At 41.7% G+C, this 21994-nt stretch overlaps 2 protein-coding genes across 2 annotated transcripts in view; one reads left to right on the forward strand and one right to left on the reverse strand.

Annotated features, from left to right (window-relative positions):
- LOC144476036 (uncharacterized) overlaps positions 1-17605 on the forward strand; it is a 41906-nt gene extending 24301 nt beyond the window's left edge. The window contains exons 5-9 of the mRNA XM_078192567.1: positions 1557-1636; positions 9700-9743; positions 14869-14929; positions 15209-15255; positions 15966-17605. Coding sequence (XP_078048693.1) covers positions 1557-1636; positions 9700-9743; positions 14869-14929; positions 15209-15255; positions 15966-16822 — 1089 coding nt within the window. The 3' untranslated portion in view covers positions 16823-17605. The remainder of the gene's footprint in view (positions 1-1556; positions 1637-9699; positions 9744-14868; positions 14930-15208; positions 15256-15965) is intronic.
- LOC144476524 (uncharacterized) lies at positions 4988-6976 on the reverse strand. The gene is made up of 4 exons (XM_078193596.1): positions 6909-6976; positions 6373-6569; positions 6017-6073; positions 4988-5427 (listed from the first exon to the last, which is right to left on the reverse strand). Exons 1-4 carry the CDS (start codon positions 6974-6976, stop codon positions 4988-4990), a joined length of 762 nt encoding a protein of 253 aa, XP_078049722.1.
- Positions 17606-21994: the final 4389 nt, after the last annotated feature.

The following is a 21994-nucleotide window of genomic DNA, read 5'->3' on the forward strand; positions in this document are numbered from 1 at the left end:
ACTGAATGGATCGAAGCTTGCGGTCTTTCAACGGGTAATGGCAAATTCTGATGCGTTTCTGAACGGTCCATCAATCCGGATGCGAGAACAAAAGGATAAAACTAATACCTACCTAAACGATAAAGGGTAATTAGGGTAAAAAATTAACGTAGCAATTTGTTGCGATATTATTAGAAGTGCGTGTGCCGTCAAGCATGCGCCCCGACACCTTTGCCTTTCGGTCATAGAGCCGAAACAACGCGATGCGGCGTTTCTTCGTTTCTCTTCGCGAGTTATCGCTAGTCCGCATTCCTTCATTCGGCCAGATATCCAAACGCGTGCGTGCCCACGGCTCCTTTACTTTGTCTCCTCTTATCTCTGTCTCTCGATCGTCTCTTTCTCCCGTCTCTCTTACCTCTTACCTCTTCGCCGGCGACCGTTCCTTCCCTTTTCCCCCTTTTTTTTCTATTTTTTTCACTTCGCCTCTTGTTCTTCCCCTGGAAACCTAATATTACGTCGGGCTAGTTCCGACTTTATGTGGTATTTAAAAGCGGTCGAGCGGGCCCCAACTAATTTGTAACGGGGACAGAGGGGCCGCGGAGGCTAATGAACATATTATTAGATTTTCGGAATCGTTGACTGCCGGTAGATCCTCGATGTCTGGCGTGACCGTGACCGTGGCCGTGATTGTGATCGTGATCGTGACCGTTTTGAGCCGGGCCTGTCACAACGGAAGACCGATCAATTATATTAATAAGTCTCGAAAAGCGGGCCTGTGGTTGGTCGATTCCTTCCTCCTTTTCTTTATGTCTCTCTTGCCCCCTCTCTTTCTCTCTCTCTCTCTCTCTCTCTCTTTTTCTCTCTACCTCACTCTTTCACTCTGGCTCTCCTCGGGTGGTCATTTGCCACGCGAGGAGAACTGGAATCGACGAGGGAAAATATTTTAACAGCGGCAGAAGAGCGCTCGAAGCCTTTGAGCATCGATGCCGCAGGCCCTCGGTAATTAACACGGGGATTCCGTGGTGTCACCCACGTCTAATTAGAACGAATTAGATTTATCGGCACGCAAAGGACGAGCTAATCGTCCAACGATTTTATCAGCTTCTCCCAATTCCCTGACCTTTTGTCGAAAAGATGTGCTGAGAGACATAATTACAAGACACCCAGAAAGTTATCTGGAATAAGAACTTCGCACAGTCTGAGCATAAGCGCCTCAAATCATTCTCCGATAATATTACAAACAAAAGCAGATAGAAAACTATCTACGATGTACTATCCTTTTTCTCTTTCGAAGTCATGAAACTTTCATGTTTCGTAATTTTTTATTATTATGCTTCATCATATTTAAAATTCAGATTGTATATAAGTCAAAGTAAATTCAGAATTTTTACGAAAACACTTCCCGGATGGAACTATTATTTTAGTTCGGATTTGAAATTGACACGAACTGCTCACTTTACTAATAACATACGATAAAATTATAAGTGTCTAATTATTTCTTCCACGGGTGCATGAATTAGTTAGTCACTGTGACTGCGAATGTACCGTTTACTTATCTCGATTATATTTTCATACAGGAATTTGTAGACCGTGGCGTCGTGTTCGAGAAACTTTGGGTTGTCGGTCACGAACTACCCTCTGCCAATGTGGTAACAAGGTGAGTACATGGCTTCTTCATCTCGTTCATTTTTCTACAATCAGATCACAGTTTTCTCTGCAAGTTCACTATTTTCTGTCACAATTGCGACAAACGACAGTGGAAACATCACAGCATTAGCAGCATATATATATATAAATAAATATTGATTATTGTAATATAATAGTGCTAAGAATATAAATTCATTAAAAATCATCCTATTTCGCAGCATATGAACGTATTGTTTAAATTTTTATTATACGCTCGTTTGAAAAAGTTGACTTTGTCGGGGTTGGGAGGGTTAAAAGTAGCGCCGCGCCAGGGCGGTCAGCCATTATGGGCAACCAACGCATCGAGAGGATCATCTAGTTAGCTATCCAACGTGGGCGAGACCCGATTATTCGAACCTCATGCGAACGGGAATGCGAACTAGTGTTAACCAGTATTTCACGTTTACTGTAGTTGCCACTCGAACCACCCGCGGTTATCGTCGATCGATCAATGCTTGATCCGTGCGCTGCAGTTGATGTTCGGCTAATTGTTTTCTAGCCAGCTAACCGTCGCGTCGCTTTTCAATCAAACGGATCAACAATCTACGCTCGACTAAATCATTCTATAGATCTGCGTCTCCTAAACTTCGAATAGTTATCGCTAGACTGCGGATTGTATGCATTTATATTTATTAATAAAACGTTTATTTATAATTAAACGGATCGAAGAGCTGTTACTTACATAATGCAATTTACTGAAATTATCAAAGGAGGAAGACTTTTGCTAAATGGTTTTTGCTTCTTGCAATGGAACAACGGCCGTATATATTTTTCTTTTGTCAAACATTAACGTTCACTTTGATTAAAATTTATTATTACATTTATAAATCTATTTTGCAACGGACTTGCAAATGCAATTGCTTGTTTGCTCTACTCATATATTATGGAACGAGCAGTTTTTAAAATAAACGCAACATACCAATTTTATTCTGTTTCTCACAAACTTACCCGGCATATAATAAAAAATTAGTATTGTAACATTAATTGCATCGCAACACGCATAAAATCTATGTTTTGTGAAAGATCGTCCAACCGTCTCGTCGTACTTAATGTATTTTATTATTCCTTATTTTCAATTCACGCATATTTAGTTTGATTTCGAATGTCCGTCTGTCAAATAGATGTTTTTTAGACTCTCACAAATTTTCCGGCACTTCACAACTCCTCCTGGCTACATCGCATGTTTAATTTGCACCATATAAATGTGAATTCTTTTGAAAGTGTAGAAGTTTCTTGCAAACAATGTAAAGATCGTTGTAAAGTGCTGCACTTCAAACAAGGCTCAACGGTCTCACAATTTATTCGCGTTTAATCAACTTCAATCGAAAAATTGAGGTATTGCTTTTATCCAAATTTACCGCAGACCTCCGTAGTATGAAGACAATGAATTTGTACGTTGATCAAGAATAAAAGGCTGATCAACGTGATCGAGCCTCTAGGCCTTTATTTCTCCTGAAAGCTTTACAAGTCATTGTAACAAGATATAGCAAACGGAGATCGAGTTGCGCGATATTCGCTAGCTGGTTCACAATACGCGGACTCAGCTTCCCTAAATGCATTCGAATCGTGTTCCTCGAGGATTCGAGGAAAGTCCGCCACAATGTACGCCTGCCGTACCGTGACAACGCACGTGGGTGTAGACGCCTCAGCGACGACACGACGCGATGCGACGCGGCGCGCCGCGACGTCTTTATTCTCGGAGACATCGAACATAAGTTTCCCCGTGTCCCCTGTCTTGTAGGGCGAGACAATGCTCATATATTCGAGGAACAAGCGGGAACAGTCTGCAACTATCGGCAATGATGCGCGAGCTTGTGCACGAGCGTGTGAGCGCAGGCAAGAACAAAAGACGGACCAGATAATTGGTTACATTAGTTTGATACGGTCTTGATTGAACCGTGAAGTTAACGCTTCTGTCAACTATCCCAAAGTCTACATTTCCGAGGACGTTCGGTAAGATCAATCGGTAATCGATGTATACGTGTCACTTGCATTTCCACAAATCGGTAATTTTACGTTACAGCGTAAATAAATTGATAATTTATAAAATTATTCGAAGTTATAATAGAAAGCAATGGTGGGTAGAACTCTGATTTAAAAGAATTTTATTCTTTTCGTTTATGTCAGTTTTGTATTAAGTCGACGCGAGGCTACAATCTGTTGCAAATAAATTTTTATTTACACTTCGTAGAAAATCATATCTATTCGTGTGTTTTTATTCTTTTTGTGCGCGTGCTATATAGTAAAATGACTATTATTGTTATCCAAGATTTCCTGATCCATCGTTCATCGAGGAAACAGTATTGTTGGACACGTCCCGAAGAAAATGTGATCTTGAAAATCCGAAGCGACGAGCAGGATAGCCCATGCTGACGAGCGCGGTCGGCAGTCGGGAATCGGCAGATCGGCAGTCGGGAGGTCGGAGTGTTTGCAGAGATCTCGTACTTTTTTTGATCCGATGGTTGGCCCCTCGTACTTTTGCGAAGAATGCGGTCATAGAAGCAGCATTGAAGCCGCCGAGCCGTTCGCCTTGCCTACGAATCTATGCATTAAACATCTCCAAACAGAGGAAATTTCACCGCGCCACCTTTTACCATTTGTGCTCACCTATGGTTCTATTGCGACTCCGCGGCAATAAAGCTCGAAGCGTACGAAGCGCAGAGGCTATTCAAACTTAATTCGATCGAGTATGATAATAGCCGACTGAATAATTCGACGGAGCTTTATGGAGTCCGTGAATGTATAATCCTCTCCGTGATTAGAGCGCCCTTTACAAACAATGCGTGCACTTTGTATGCAAAGCAGCAGATTCCTCGAGCATCCTCGGTCGAAGACGAATCTCTAATTGGCAGGCTCTTTCGACATCGTTGTTAGATCTGCGGAATGACCGTTCGATCTTATTTGGTTCATGCGAATTTAGCATTGCTTCGCTTTTGTTCTAACGCGACCTCTTAATCTGCACGACCCGTTCTTTACGCATATTTAACATAAATGGCGCAACGATATTCGCTCGGAATCGCAAACACCATTATCGAAAGAATTATCCAAATCAGTTACGAGCCGCGTAACTCACGCGCCCACCTCCAGTAACTTAGAAATTACGAGAAATTATTAAATATCACCGATGAAAACATTCTACAGATGGAACGTTGGAATAATTAAGAGACCACGGAATTCGTGTATTTAAGAGAACCAGGAGTTGTTCAAGTTAGAAAAACAATACAAACACGTATAGTATTTCAAAGTATCGTATGCAGAGAATTTTAGTTTTGTATGTAATACTTAACGACGGAGAATCGATTAATCGATGGAATAGTTTTGGCTAGATGTTGCGATAACAGTATCTGGCATGAACTTGAATAGTCGCGCAGATGTTCGAAAGGTTCGAATGAAATCGTTTAGCTATGGTTCTTACCCTGAGGCACTTTACACATGGTCCGGCTTTGGTGGAACTGAGCGGCGGCGGCCTGGGCATCTGGGAGGATTGGAATGGTCGCCTTCTGCGATCTATGGCGTAAGTTCCTCGTGGAGCTCTCGGTAATCTTCGGGGTGTAGTTTGGATAGGAGGCGAAGGTGATGCACGGGATCTTTCGGGTGTCGTAACATAAGATCTGTCGTATGCAGTTGTGCGGGACCTTTCGGGGGAATATGCTTGACTACGAAACGAAGAGGAAGCTAAAGGGGGTCCCTCAGGCGTAGCTGGACAACGAGGGCTGTGCGAAAGTAACTGATCGCCTCGGTGTAGTCGTCTCAAGTTTTCCGCTGAGCGAATCAAATCGTTTACAGTTACAGTTAACGACGAACTACTGCAATTCTATATAGTTTTCTTCATAAATAGTGGACTCGAGCAACCAGCTAGTTGAAGAATTGACTAAAATAATGCTAATGCGTCCTATGCGGTTCCGTAGATTATAGACCGTTCTACATAATAGTTGCGAACGATTCGAATGATCTCATTTCATACTGGTCGCAGTTTCTCTTAGTTCTCTTAACATCGCGTCCTCGATTTGACAAATTGAAAATAATAGTCAAGAAAACCAGAATTTCATTACATAGTTTGTGGTAAACGATTTGAATTGGTAGCTAATCGCGTCAATCGGATCCAATCTAAAGCGTATTTACAAAAACTGATAAACAAAGCTCTGAAAGGTTACAGTACCTTTATCGGGAAAATGGTATGACATAACGTCAACTGTTAAGTAATAAATAACACGTAGAATATCGTGGAAGTTTCTAGTAAAATCACTGTTTGATCTTACAAGCGCAACACGTGATTGTTAAGCAGGGTATCTCCGGCTTTACAACCATTATTTCATTAAATTCCTATACGTATTTAGCACGTTTAACTTACATAAACCGCTTATGTCAAAGTCACTCGATTCGTCCGGGTCGGCCTCGTAAGATTCAACTGAAATGGATAGATAAATATGATCGAAGAATGATTTCCGAGGAAATAAATAAGTGCACCAACGAATTATCCGAATGTTTTAAGTAGCAGCGTTGAGTCTCTGAGAAAAATTAACAGAATATAATCCGATCCTAGAAATAATGAAGGATATTTAAGTAATATTTAATTCAAATCTTACCCATATTTCACCGTTAAGAAAACGAAACGAAAACAGTAATTATTAAATAATTTTGAAATACCGTGGCGCAAAATTGGATTATTCGTTCGCGTTTACACTCGAATAACATAATTGACCGAACACTCTAAGCGCCGGACCACAGCCAAGCCCCGTGACAGATTGCCCTGTGGAATAGAGAGAGGTGCGTCTGGAAACGGCAGCGGAATACCAATTTGAGATCTTGGGGTTGACGGGGCACTACAGTGGGCTGAACAATATCTATCGCTGCTTTCCGTCGATTGATCCTGAGTCGTTCGCCACGACGCGTCGGCAAACGATCTGCGAAACATTTTAATAATCGCATCGTAATTGTGATGCTTAGTCCGTAGTACGGTACACAGTGCATCACCTAAACTTGCAGCAAATTTCTACATAGAAATTTTAGGTAACACTGCGTGATCTCTGGGATTTATATTGATCTAGCACGATTTTCGTGGAATTACTAACACGAATACGAATGTTTCTAATACAAGTACAAGTAATGTAAATTGAACGACGTTCATATATGTATGTATACATATAGAATATAACGGATACAATATAAAGTTATGGAAATGGTATAAACAATAGACGCGACTTCTTTACTATACTTTCTGATTTTAGCCTTAGGTTACGTACGGATCAGTTTCGTCGAGCGCAGTGTGGTAGTCTTCGGTGCATTGCGTGCTATGGTTACAAGTACACATTCTCCCTAGTCCCGTTTATTGTGTTCTATGACCGTGAAACGATGAATTTGGAATTAGCCAGAAAGTAATTCGATTTTCCTCTGTAACGTGTACTGAAAGGTTAAATTTCGACTTCGATAAATGTGGTGCGATGCTCGGTTATCGGATTCGTTAGCAGCCACAGCCAACTGCTACCGACGCTCGCCTTGACCCACATTTTTCGATCATAACTCGACGGCTATTTTCGCTGGAAAATCGAAACGATCTCGCAGCTTTTATTTTCGAGTAGTCGACTCGGTTGCAACCAGAGATGCGTGGATATTCATATTTCACGAGCCGTGCCGTGCCGAGCCGAGAGTTTGAATTTTCCGAATTCGAAATCGACGAACTGTCGAAGAAGTATGAGTCAGTTTAAAAATTCGAATGGTTCGAATACTTGAACACTCCTATGATGTCAAGGTTTTCTCGAGGTTATTTAAATAAAGGACGACTCTCTTTTGTTCAAATTTCCGTCGATCTCGATTAGCTCGACAAATTCGAACGTTCGACTCGGCACGAAGGATCAATCGCTACTCGACTCATTGTCAGAATCCAAAATGGAATTCGAATTCGAATACTCGAATAAATCGAGCCGAGTGGTCTGTTGTTGGAAGAGCGCGTGAACGAGACCACACACCGCGCGGTCTTATTCAAATGAACCCCGCTTACGCAGGGACTATCGGGCTACCATAAATGTCTCTTCGCAGTTTCACGAGCATCTCCTTATTTTAGCTGAATCCAGTGACGCGCAACACCTCCGAAACGTACCGGAATTTATGCGGACCGAATAATGCGGCTCGGAAGCCCACCCTTGCCTCGCCTCGGCGCGGCGCGCCGCGCGTCTGTTATTTGTTATTCGAGCATACATTTGTCGAGCTAAGCTCGGTCCGAATAAACAAGGAAACATCTATGATGCTACGCTAGGTCCCTGAACCGGCATTCAAACGGAATCGTACCAACTATCGCTGTTTGACTCACGATCATTCCGTGTATACGTATGCTGGATTCTATTTCGAGTTAATGGCCCTCAATGCCTTCTGCTTCCGTGACATTCCGTATATGGAATTACAGATTTTTTACATATCGTATTGCCAAGTCCAGCACATCGCGCCCACTTTTTGCTACAAAGACTCCAGATCTATCGATCTTCATTATCGAAACGAGGATTGTCGAGTCAAGTGTTCATTTAATTACGTAATGCTACGACAATGCAATTTTGTTCGTTTCAATCTTTCTGTTTGCAAAAATAATTATTTTTTATAACAGCATAATTTCGGAAAGTTCGCAGGCTTGGCGGTAAAATAGCCTTTCTCTTGTTAAATTCGAATGTTTCTCCTGGGCCAAGGAGTTACAAATATTTTAGTTGACGCGATTTCGGAGCTTTCGATAAAGATGAAAGCGAAGGGCAGGGCACAGTGCCGATAGCTGGTTCTTCCCCTGGGGCAAGGAATTCCGATCGACCTGACCGCGCGTACCGCCTTGTCCGAACCGCCGACCGCGGCACGTTCGCGTCCAATCTGTAATTCAAATTTCAAGTAAAATTAATTGAACGCACGTCATTCTTCACGTTCTGCCCGGCGTGGCGCGGTGCTGCGCGGCACGGTGAGGCGCCATTTTTCGATATTTCATTCTATACTCATTGATGGATGCTTCTCCGAGTGGTGCGACTGTCGCATGTCGCTTCCAACGGGAATACTTGTCGGTGATTGTTCGAAACATTTGGAGAATGTGATTCTTTTTATTTGTTTGCATTGTTCTAACCAATTGAAATATTCCTCTCTCTCATATTTATTATTTAGTAAATTTTCTTGCTACACATGTCACGAACTAAATTCCGTAAAATTTCAATGAACGCACTTTAATGATCCCTCTGATACTGGTGTAATAAATCAGTTGGTTTCGTATCGACGGCGTTAATTCGATTTCCATTGAATATCGGGTCGAAGAAGATCGATTTGGGAAGAATGAGTTCTTAGGCAGCGAGCGATCGTGGAAAGCAGCTGGTAAAGTCGGTGAATGAGTTAGTGCTTCGAATCGTGTATGGAAGACTAATCGATGATGTAGGCCGCGGGGAATCCGGTTCGAGGGTAAAAGGGACCAAAGCCACTAAAACGGTCCTATTAAGCCTCTCTATGGTAACACAATCGAGCTCTCACCCATTCTCGCAGAATGCTGGTTGCCAGCATTTCGTGGAACCAAGTTCATTCTGGGCTCGTTCATTGGAAAAGTGATTTGAAACGATTTCACGGTTATCGGTGTACTTTCGTTTCCCTTTTCAACGAAATTTATTAACGAAATTACATGGTACTACTATCGGAAATAATGGCATAATTATAATATCTCAGGCAGTAACCTTTTCTATTCGCGGCCAAAGGGACTTCAATGAATTACTAAATCGTGAATTCTTAGACAGTCCTCGACAATGATTATTAGAAAATTTCCTTATTATTATAAAGCATTATTTTAGACGGTACAATTAATATGTATCTCACATATTCTACAAAATTCAACAAGATTATCGTGAAATAATTAATAAAGATAAGAGTTTGCATGAAAATTCGCAGTCTATCGGTAGCGATATATCTTAACAATGATAAAACCAGCAGTCGCTATTGTATGGTTGTCAGATTCATTTTAACGTCGGTTGAAAAGCTAGAAATCTAATTACAATCAATTTATTTTGTAATGTTTTTGTTTCGTTTCAGGTTCTTTAAGTTAATGGATGATTTTACGTCTGCTTGCGATAAAGGTCAGTTTATTCATATATTTTATTTATTTATTTTATACCTAATTTACTGGGAAACCTGTTAATGCTTCTAATACTACTAATTATTACTAGACTGCAGATTTTATACGATTATGACAGAATCGAGCATACGACTGCGTATGAAACATTGGAGAGATTAAAAGAACTGGAAAATATCCATACATTCTTTTCAACTTATTAGGATTATCAGATTTCTTCGAATTTTTATCGTTTCGCATTCTCTTCGATTAGAAAATGTGCTTAATATCGAGTGGAAAGTTTGTCGGCAATTTGAAGGTGATATAAAGTATACGAGGATCTTAGACGACTTGCTTATCATTTCTGTTTCATCGAGCAACTAAAAAATACTGCACACAAAGTTTTGCAACATTGTTGCAAATGGGAACTGCGATTTACAAATCCATGGTATATTTTAGTCACGAGATTATTCAACGAACGATGCATCAATCTGTAATACTTTCAAGAAGAAGGATGACGTTTTTGTTATTGAAACGATAATTTCCGGCATTGACTGTCTGCCTTTATAACGATGTATGCATCGCAGGCTTATAATGTACTATTCGATTAATTTTCCGGATGCCTTACGCCTATATTAACGTAGAACGTTAAAAATTTGAAGATAGTATCGGAGAACGAGAAAATGAAATACTACGCATGAACTAAATGAGACGAGGGGCAAGGGGAATCGGTCACCCGCTCCATCTAGCCTTTTCCAACGTGTTTCGATTCTAGAATTTTCATTATTATTGGCTAAGTTACTTACTGAACAAAAGACGTGATTAGGTGGTGCGGGCGACCGACTCCCCTCGCTCTTCCCGTCTTCTTCTTTTGAGTCTTCTCGTTTATCAATAGAAGCGGGTCTCGGGAGGTTACAGGAAAGTTGGGACTACGGGTGTGCAGGTCAGACGGAGCGAGTTGAATAACCCCTTGCCCCAACAAAGTTTTAAGAAAATTGATGAGCCCAAGAAATCGCCTTGGATTATCCTTGTTAGTTACACTGGCAAATTACATTTTTATTGATTTTTCTAATGAAAGATGTTTGAAATGTTTGGATGATAAAGAATTCAATTGTCATTGGACTTGGGTATGATGTATGATAGTAGGTAGGATGACGGTAGCTGAATCTCGCGGTTCGGTGTGATATGGTAACATCGGTGCCGGTCGAAGTCGAAAGTAAACAACGCGCCGCGAAAGCTCGCATAATTTCTCGGGCAAAGCGGCGCGGCGCGGCCCAGCAGTTCTGTTGGCCAGGCAAGGTGAGAGATAACTAAGCCGAGTCGATTTACAGTGGCCGGTGATTTATCGGCCTTGGAATGTGAGATGTCGTTAATCGTGTTGCACGCACCTCGCGGGCTGCCTATGGTCTGTACGCGCAGCGCACGCGCGCCGAGACGCCGGGAAGAAGAGTCGTGTGTATGTTTACGAGTGTTTGTGCTTGTATCAGTGGCCGATACCAACGAACGTTCGAACTTGAATCGTTCGATTGATTTAAGGCGGCAGTAATCGGCCGACTGAAAAGCCCTTGTGCGCTCCGCGCATGTACCGGGGATATTTTCGTGTTTATGTACAAGCACGAGCGAACGTTAAGGTCCTTTCCCGTTTCAACGGCTCTTACATATATTTCCAGCGGTGTTTACGTTCTTTGCTAGAAGTCCAGGGAACGCGAAAGGAGGGCCATCCACCAGAGGCTATTTGAGCCGACGTACCTTCCGCTTATATATCATATTGCCACATTAACCACGTCGCTTCGGGTCGTACTTCGCGACTACTCTAGTAGCCCGAAAACGAAAACCAACCTTTACGTTCACCAGGGAGTAGGCAGTCGGTAGTAGGGAGTAGAGAAGCGGGAGTTGAAAGAAGGGGGAGGGGATAGGGAGTGCCTACTGCCTAATATCCTTATTATTTTCATCACATGTGCCATTACAGAGCTATAAATCAATGTCGAAACTTGTTTTGACTCGATTGTTAACAGAAAGCATGCGATTCTAAGAATTTCTTCAAGGAAATACCCTAAGAATACCCATAAGTTGAATGTATGCGCATAGCGCATATTTGATTGGTCTTAACAAGCATCGTTGTTAGGATTTCAGATCGATTACATTGATCGCTGTTCGCCTCGGTTATTACTACAATAAATTTGATAAGCTACACACGGGTACCACGTGTAATCGGTAACCAGTAACCGGTAACCAGTTTTGCCTGGCTCGTCAGTTATAATTGATCGAGGAATTCGTTTCGACCGATAGTATATCGATCGACACGCTGGTTATTATTATTATTATTACCATTATTACTGTTACTATTGGTGAAGGATTGACGTCTCTCTTGCGTTTTGGCTCCTGTGGAGAATTGTTTGAGTGCGTTTGTCGAACAGCAGGGCGTCCCTACATGAATCTTCTTCTTTCGTGGGACTATCATTCAGCACAATGGAGAAGTAGCCTAGATTTCTGAAGGTATAATCGTGTGTCTAGATTTTTTCGTTCCGATACATTTCTGCGCATCTTTTAGCTAAATACCTGCAGTCTTCTAGCGACGATAAATTGTATTACCTATTGCGAAACGACAATTGAACGAAGAGCACTGGCTTTTATTCGACAATGACCAGGATTAGAGTTAATGGTGGCTTTGTATGCAGCGTCCAAGGAGTGGATATTTTCGTACATTTTGTTAAACACAATTTTTATGTCCAGTCTACATGAAACAAGCTCTTCTTCGCAATAAATGAATTGCAGTTCTCGATCGTCAATCGACCGTGTTATTCGCGTCCGTTGAAAGAGATATTAATTACACGCCGCGGTCGGAGGTTTACCATCGCAGAAGCTGGAGATGTATTACTCGATATTTAATCGTTCGCGAAAGTCGATAAAGCGGATCGGAAAGGTCTTAGGTCATTGGGGAATCTTTCTGAGGATCGGTTTATTTGTCTTTGCCAGCCTTAGTATGTCGGCGCATCGCGCGCCGCGAATCCGCGAGGCGCGCACCGCCGCAGGGGTGCTCGCTCGCTCGCTCTAGATTCGCATTAGATGCCGACGTGTTCCGAGAATATTCCCGTCTTCCGCAAGATATATGTTTCTGCGTATGCAAAAGAGAGATGACCCTGTGATAGATAGGAACGTGGAATGATCTTACCTCGCTTGTTCTCCGCGTGTAAACCTGGGCTTTTACCATCTGTTAAAATGACTAACCGCCATTGTAGGATTGCCACCAAGTTACCACGTTACTAACTATCACGCTACTAATTAAAATGTATCTTTCGTCGAGTGAATGTCGCTGGAAAAAGTGGAGGAACAAGTCCGATCAGATTAGAGTATGATTCTTTTCTTTAGCTTGTTTAGGTGATCGATCAACTTTAACACTTGTAGAGCACTATAGTATGTATCGTCGTTTAAACAACGCAACAATATTTTTTGCAATTTGAATCTTCAAATATTAATAAAATTCCAAAGCAGTGAGGACGCCTGAAAAATTTCAGGAAACGATATCTATAGACGTACATATTTTGTATTTTACTCTTCACCGAGACTTGAGTAAAGGGTAATTTCGAAATGATCACAATGATTTGACAGAATCACGACAGTTGGCGTGTGTTAAATATTGTCTATAGTGTTTATTGTATTTTAAATATGCAGACTTTTAACAAAAGTATATGTAGTTTTAGTTTACAAGTGAAACACTTTATTTCCGTAAATAATTGTTTTAAAAGACAATGTTCAAAATACCCTGTAGTTTCGATTGTTTCGTGCCAAGAGATTTACGAGATTAGCCCAATTTTCATCAAGCATTCTTGAATACGGGCACGCTGTGCACATCGCGTCGCGCGTCGTGCCGCATCGTCCGTATGATACTCTTCAATTACGGTTATTTTTCACGATTCTTTCGGCATCAAGGGCATAATTTCGCCTGGCCCGCTGATAAATATACCGGCCTTATTGTATGGCAGAGCAGTGAAACGTTCAGACCTCGCTTCTGCGTATAAATGGCGTCATGTTTCCGCGAACGATCTTCTTAAGAGGCTCGCGAAGGTCAACCAACATATCGCATGACCTCCGATGGCCACTTAATTCGGAGTGTAAGACGAGGTGAGAGGCCACGAAGTGGATCCAAAGTGTTGCGTACTCGCGCACACGGCAATTGGTTCGGGCGCGCGCGCGTGCAAGGAAAAGGAAAATTTGCTCTCGCATGGAGATAGAGAGAAGGAGTGAGAGGGTGAGGTAGGAAGACAGAGAGGAGGAGAGAGATAAATCGACGGGCAAAAGTGGTAGTAGGGTCGGTCACGCCAACTCACGGAGCTCGTTATTACCTTAGCGACTGCTCCCATCGTGGGTTCGGCCCTTAGAGCGACCGGCGCGGCGCGGCGTGACCCGAGCGTTCCTCAAACTCGAATCGTCGTGAATTCGTCGCAGCTTTTGCTGGTAATTTGCGGTAATATTATAATCAGCCCCTTGCTGCGTCCGAAAGGGCGCCCGAAAAGCCGGCCGAAAAGGCGCCGACCCGACCCGGCCTGGCCCAGCCGCCAAGCCATGCCACCTCTCGCCGAATCGATGACCCATGAAATCGTGTACGTCTCACCTTACGCGCGTTGCTCTTCCAATATTTTCGGCGTGGATCTCGCCTCGTACAGACATTGTGCGTCCAACATTCTAAAGTGTCTCAAATACACGGTAACGCGCGCCGCACGTTATTATAGCGCCTCGATGTTGCAAGTCACGAAACGAAACGATTACGATCGCGTTTTGATATGGATGTAGTTTACTAGACGATCAAATTTTTGCAGAAATTGCAATTGATTTACTTCTTTAAACTTCTTTAAAATTCATTCAAATTTTAATAAAATATGATCCTGCAATTTTTAAAGGCTGTAAAATTCAGAATTATTTACTTAGGGTGTGAGTGAGGATGATAACGGTGAAAAATATGCAGAAAATTTGAAATATTCGCGTCCGTAATACTTATCTAGTTAGAATTTTCAGATAGCTGTCTGTCGGTCACTATCTCAAACGATACTTGACACAAACGTTAAGTTCGATTCATAACCGTAATATTATCCTATTACATGTGTACTGGCCCTTGCGTCAAGCTTGAAAAACGTTTGTTTCTTTTGTTTCAGAGGACATAATCGGCGTTCACTGCACGCATGGTATAAATCGTACCGGATACCTCATTTGTAGGTTAGTACCTTTTTTGTTCATTCTTTATTAGCTGTTGATTATCGTTCTTTTCACGCGAGTCGATCATTCGATTTAATATTAATCGTAATTTGTTTGAACGGCTCTTTTCAATCGACAATTATTCGAGATATCATTATTGATTCGTTTGTAAATACTATCTATGTATACAAATATGTCACGATCATAACCTTCTTAATCAAGACTTTTTGATTTTGTCTATAAGTTTATTCGGTATTGGTCTGTAAACACGCTTACTATTTTTTACTTCCTTTTTTCCAGATATCTTGTGCAACAATTAGGGTGGGACCCTCAAGAGAGTTTAAAAGGCATGTGATTTTTATAGTTTCCTATTTCGGACGATCGTATTCGATACATTTTTTAGTCGTCTAATTAATCAATACTGTTAACGTCTATCGTTAAATCGTCCGGACTTAATGTGGATTGCTTGAGACTATTCCGTTTATTGAGGAAATAGTAGAATACAATCAAAGAATATTGTTGTTATAATATTTCCTTAAGCTTCTAAAAAATTACTGCATCCCCTCTGCTTAATTGCAAATTTTGGTGAGTAGAACAATTCGCGGAGGGGGTACGCGATTCGGGTCAACGTCAACGCCGAACTGACGAAAACAATCCGTCATCCTGTCGACATTTCACACGGACTATGATAATGTTTAGAGAATTTTTACAATAGAATATAAGAATGTAACTTTGTCTCTGTATCGGGTCTTTTTAGAATCCACGTTTAAAAATTGCCTGCCTTTTTTGTGTCGTTATAGTTGTAAAACCCCTTAACGACAACTTCGGATATTTTCTCCCATTTCCTGCAAATTTGGGCAAATACGATTCATGTTGACATAAAGATCTAATCTTTATCTTTAAATATAAATAATTAATATAAAAAGACTTGCCGACGATACTCCTTGCATTTTGTTCTGTCCATTGAACAAACTACATCCTAGACTGTGTTTGCAAAGGAAAAGCATCTTGGGCGATTACAATCACGATCAACCGATTTGTTCTGTCCATGTTACAGCGTTCGGTGAGGCTCGGGGCTACCCGATCGAGCGTCCGAATTACATAAAGGCATTACTAGGTCCACCAGAAGTCTCAGTACCGACGGAAGTTAATAAACGGAAGAGGAAAGCAGATTCGGCCACGGGGGGACCAATGGATCCGCCAGGATTCGTTCCGTTGCGTCGTTTCGCGGAGGATGGCTGCGGCCCGTTCCCGCCGCATCCGCACCTACATCCGCCGCCGCCGCCGCCGCCACCGTTCGGTTTCGCGGGCCCGCCGCACCGTTTCAGGCCCAGGCCGCCGATTCCGCCGTTGAGGGTACCTCCTCCGCTATACGGGCCGCGGCCGTTCAGGTACGGATCTCCGCGTCCAGTCATGCCTCCTCCGCCACCTAGACCAGGGTTCCCTATTCCAGGTTTCCCTCCGCCACCGCCTCCTCCACCGCCGCCACCGCCGCCGGGTTCGAGTCGAACGGGCGGCGGGGTCCGACTCCCGCCTGGCCCGTCCGCTCGGCTGCTCCCACCGCCGCCCCCTGGCGCGCTCCCGCGATCCGCGATGCTCAAACGCTTGCAGACACAGAAGCGAAAGCACCACGTGAGAAACGACTTTGCGACGCTGGTTAAGAATCGCGCTGGAATAGTCAGGCGAGTCGGCCACCCGAAACTACTCAAGGAACAGGATTACACTGTAGACACGTTTGAAGAGAACCTTGTGGCCGGACAACCGAGGCGGTACAAAGGCAGATTCAATCAGAGAGAGAAGGAGAGAGAGAGAAGGAGGGGGAGGGAAAGAGAGAAGGAGAAAAAGAGAGAAGGAGAGGGAGAGAAGGAGAAAGAGAGAAGGAAAGAGAGGGAAGGAGAGAGAGATAAGGCGTGAGGGACATCTCCTGAATAATTTTGACAACATTACATTGACGAAATCATTTTACTTTTGAGGGAGGAGAATGAGTCCATACCTGTTGTCCATGTTATTAATGTACAGACTGCAATTCGATACTTACAAGAGCAATCGGGGAACTTGCAAATTCGGCAGATTGTGAAACATAGTGTTCAAACAAATCACAAAATTTTTCAAATTCTGCCGAAATTCTGCATATGCCCTTATCCCTCCTGTTAGTTGGTAATGGGATGTCACAACTACTAGATAACTAATTTAAACCGTTGACTCTAATTCAGCCATTGTTCTACGTAGGCTAAGTTTACTATAAACTCTTCAAACAGTGTATTTAAAGAATAAATGTAAAGAAACGTTATTAATGCTGAATATATAGTGCTTAACTTTTATAATGTATTTAAAGTATGTTGAGAAGCAGCATGTTTGTTATCAACTGCGATTTTTAGTCGATCTTATTCCGTGAAATGCCGAGATATATGTTTTTTTTTCTCTAAAACGATGTCGCTGTTTGCTTTAAATCGAGCAAACATGTATTTATTGATAGTATTCTGTTAAGTCGTTCGGAAAGATTAAGACCCGATCAATACAATTACAATTCGCCAACCTGAAACTGTACAGATGTTCCGCATGACCGAATATTTTCATACCTCCACGTACAGTTTAGTATTTACGTTGTTAATAGATCCACAGACTGTGCTGTTTATCATACGGTAAGTTACTCAAATTTAGTTATAAATTTCAGTGTTTCGAGTTTCGAGATGGAAATAAACAAAATTATTGTATCTCCGGAAATGATGAGTATTTGAGGTCATTTAAAATAACTTTTCCCTTAGCAAAGATGTAATCTTCGGTTTTGTTTATGGAAAAACAGTGGACAAATCCCGATGAGGTGGACCCAACCAAAAAGGGGGCGGAGCCAAACCAAAAGGGGGCGAGTACAAACTGTAAGGGTCGGGGCCAAACCAAATAGGCTTTTGTATTAGCTCCGCCTTCTTTTGGGTTGGGCCCTCTTTGAATTTAGCTCCTCCCGTCTTTGCATTAGACTCTATCTTTTCTTATTGGTCTCTCCACCGTGTATTAGCCCCTCCCCCTTTCGGTCTGGCTCCTCCCGTTTTTGTATTAGTCCATCCCCTTCTTTAGATTGGCCTCTCTTCCAATCTTGATTTAAAAGTTATTGACACGATCTATAATTATTTACTCTCTTTCCTTATTTCTGTCATATGCATTAGTCATTGTTTACATAATCTACCATAGTTTCGCGAATTATTTGCTGAAATCTGTTTGAGCATTTGCAGTGTGCATGTTCGCTAAGGAAAAAGTTACTTCAAATGTCCTCAGGAACTCCTCATTTCGCGGAGTTACTATAACTTCGTTACACCCTGTGTAAAGAATTATTGTATATGATCGGAAACTTAAAATTATTTCTTTTAAAAACGATAGTCTTAGGAGTGTTACTCTGGAGAGTGTAGCGAAGGAGAGTAAAATTTAACTAGACCTCAAAATAAATTATTAGTACTTGCGTTCCTGAGTCACAATGATTTTGTAATTTTTCAAATAGGACTCATACTATCAATACCATCTTCTACTATTTATTTGATTATTTTCTCTGCTATGATTATTTAAGATAATTTAAAGATTTTAAATTTCTCAGGTGTATGTAGACTTTCGTAACTGACTATGTATAATGTATTGAGAATTGCGGTTTATATTCGAGTTTACGGATAAAGGATTTATCTTATTGTTAGTAGATCCGTCCCTCGATTTACGCGATATAAATCGAGCCTGTTAGCATATAAAGAAAAACGGGAAATGCTCAGTAATGAACGTAACGGAATAAATGTGACATCCGACAAGGTGTACAACGTTTGTTATTGACGTCGGTCCAGAACTTTCTCCGCCACGAACTTGGTCGAGACGCGTCGGTCGACTCACCTCGATCCGACAACATTTATACATACGTATATTTTTTTGCTGTTTTCGCCACTCTGTAATACTGTAAATATACGCTCTACTCTGCATTGTTTCCCATTTTGTCTAATAAGGGGCCAATATATCAACAGTCTCAGCACGATGTTGTCTCTTCACAATTTACCTACAGGTAGATAATTGAAAGTTCTTTAAAGAAAGTCTCCTAAAAAATTTGCAAGCTTCTGAAATATAGAGAAACGCAAATATTATAACACTTAATACACGTTCAAAATTAATAGCATGTTTTTATTTCATTTTAACTCGAAATAATACCTTTTTTGCCAATTCTTGCCGTTTTCTGTCAAGTGACTTGTGAAAGTATGCAAAATTTTGATGTCTGCACAAAGATCGATCTGCGGTCTAGTGGTTTCAGTTACAAAGTAACAAGCTATTTATGGTAAGATAATTGAATCGTTTTTTTCGCAACTTTCAGTAGGTAAAATCCTAACAATGAGATCGTATATATTGGTAAAGTATCAGCAAAAAGAATAATTAATATTAGAAATACCAAATGTGTCAATGCGATCAATTTAATGTTTCTGAATTCTCAGTTTGTAATGTTAAACTCGAGGCGGTTAGCTTTCTCATTTTTACAAGAGACTGAAAACGAGAGTTTGCAAGCGGTTTGATCTGTGCGATCGTCCTGGCGTTACCATATTCGTTAGTAATAAGTAAATTATAAGAAATATCGGAAAGTCAATAGAATTTATTTCATAAAACAAAAGCATAAAAGTCAAGGTTTATCGTAGCTATTACTGTAATAGTTTTAAAAGATCTATGTTGCTAAAGATGTCTTCATTTTATCGATAGTAATGGCAGTTTTGCTCGTGAATCAACAAAACTGTCCCCGTAACATAATGTATTAAGTTCTCGTTATTTTTACGTTTAAAATTCCTAAATATTATTAAGGTTTATATTATTATTAATATAAACTGCTGGAAACACTGTAATATAACGCATCCTGTTTTATTTGTAATGCCGATTATTTCGTGTCGATATCTATTTAAAAAAAAAACTGTATAGACAATGTGCCCTAACTTTCAACTACTGTAACTACAAAAGTGTAAACAACGCCGAGAAATGAATTACAGGATTGTCATTCGTGTAGCAAGATGTATGAACCTGTATCAGAAATAAACAGTAATAACGTTTCTAAAGCTAATAAAAAAGATCCTCGTCTGTATAATTTCCACTTTTCCTACGAATCATTTGCTAATAGTAATACAGAACAAAGTAAAGTCTTTACGATACCGGCCGGAACGAGGACACCGGGTACATGTCATATATATATAAAAAAAATGATCAAAATCAGAAAGTGGTACCTTTTTGTAATGTAAATAATAAGCAAATCCAATGAATTTCTGTGATTTAGTCGAGCGCATGAAACAAATTGTTAGTTCGTGGCGTGTTCCTGGGAAAACAGCTCGTCCGATGGGGTCGACATCGAACTTCCCTCTGGTTTGGCGGTAGCCGTTTGGCGTCAGTTTTGCCACGTGGACAGGTATCGCGTGCGATGCACGCGCAATTTAGCATTGACAATAGAGGTGGTGGTGCGTCTCGCGTCCCGTTTCGAGATATTAAAGTGATTGAATATTCGGGCCCAGCGTTGGGTCGCGCGCGTAGGAGTCGGGGGGACCCGAACCCGAGGGACACATCTCTTGCGCGTTCGACCATATATCACGAATTGCCGTTGGCTCGCGTGGAATAATTCCAGGAGAAATTGCAGGCGTCGTGCGCGAGCAACGGCCTAACTCTCGGCCTCGGCGATCTTAGCTGGCGGCTTTGGACTTTGGACGCGTGACGCGACCCGAAACAAGGAAGCAAGTACATAAATCATATGCCTGCCGTATCCCGGATCTGTCCTACGTGTGCACTGTCAAGTGAAATTTTAATTAAACCTTTCTCCGCGATCCTATCCTTGCGACCCACACTTCGGGATTCGAAACAATTATGCTCCAAGATGAATTAACAGAATCATGACTGATGCAGAGATCACAATAGTCGGAGTTTTTCTTAGGATGCTGATCGAAACTCGTGTCTTTTATGTTACTATGAAAAAGTGTAGTGCATTGCGAGACGAAAGCGATCAAGATTAGATTAGAGCATTTCTTGAGCTAAGTTCTATAAAAATTCGTCATAAAAGTATCATTCAGCGTCATTATAGTGGTAAATTTTGCAGGATGTCACCGAAAATGTGTAACTTTTCAAAATGTTTCGATTTGGATTGACTTTAAACTCTATTTTGATCGATCTTTCGTATATACACACATGTGACACATTTGGTGTCAATCGTTTAACTTCGAGTCAATTGGTAAGTATGAAATACCTTTTCTGGAAAGAAAATCTCCATTTTAATGTGAATTAACTTTTTTGGCAACCGCAGGCTAGAACTGTTCAAGGAATTCACGTCCGATTTCGATGACTTCGAATGACCGAGAAATTAAAATATTTAATCACAGTTGTTTATGAGTAACGAGCCAATGTGTGCATTCGAAAGAATCTCTCCGGACTTCCCGTCGCGAAAGTTAAGAACAGATTTGGACCTCTGCGGTCTACACGCAGACGCTCGAAGATAATTTATGCGTCATCGGACGAAGATCGTTCACTTCTTGTGTAACAGTGCAACGACCCAATTTCTAAAAATTTCTCAGCACGAGTGGAGAGTAATGAAGCGCAAGCAAAAAGTTCGATCGTGTAACGTAAACGCAAACGCAAACAAGTTTCCCGTAGGGGAGGAATGGGAGGAAGCACGAAAGCTCGCGGGTCATTTGAGACGCGAGAGATTCTCGAAACCGAATTCTACTCCCGGCGCGGAAGGATAGTAAATATTATCGACGGATACGGTTTGTCATAGGGCAAGTAGATCACGAGAATAGAAATGTATAAATTGTCAGAATCCGCGATGGAACTTGTAGGGCACGGGAGGGGCGTGAGAGCCGCGAGAACGCGAGGGCGTCGGTGGTTCTCGTGAACCAAGGACAAAGTGGATGGCGGATAGCGGGAATTTGAAAAGTTTCCCGGAGGTGGAAAGATCGTCGCCCTTCTCGTTGCGATCCGGGATCGCGGAGGCAATCGGAAAGCAACTCCTCGTCGGAGGATCGTGAGAAACAATAGTCCAGCTGGGTCGTTGGTTCCTCGCCTCTGCTAGAGACAGTTGTTTTCCAGCTGCCGATAGCAGGCTACCTA

The sequence above is a fragment of the Augochlora pura genome, chromosome 10, assembly GCF_028453695.1.
Source record: "Augochlora pura isolate Apur16 chromosome 10, APUR_v2.2.1, whole genome shotgun sequence".
NCBI lineage: Eukaryota > Metazoa > Arthropoda > Insecta > Hymenoptera > Halictidae > Augochlora > Augochlora pura.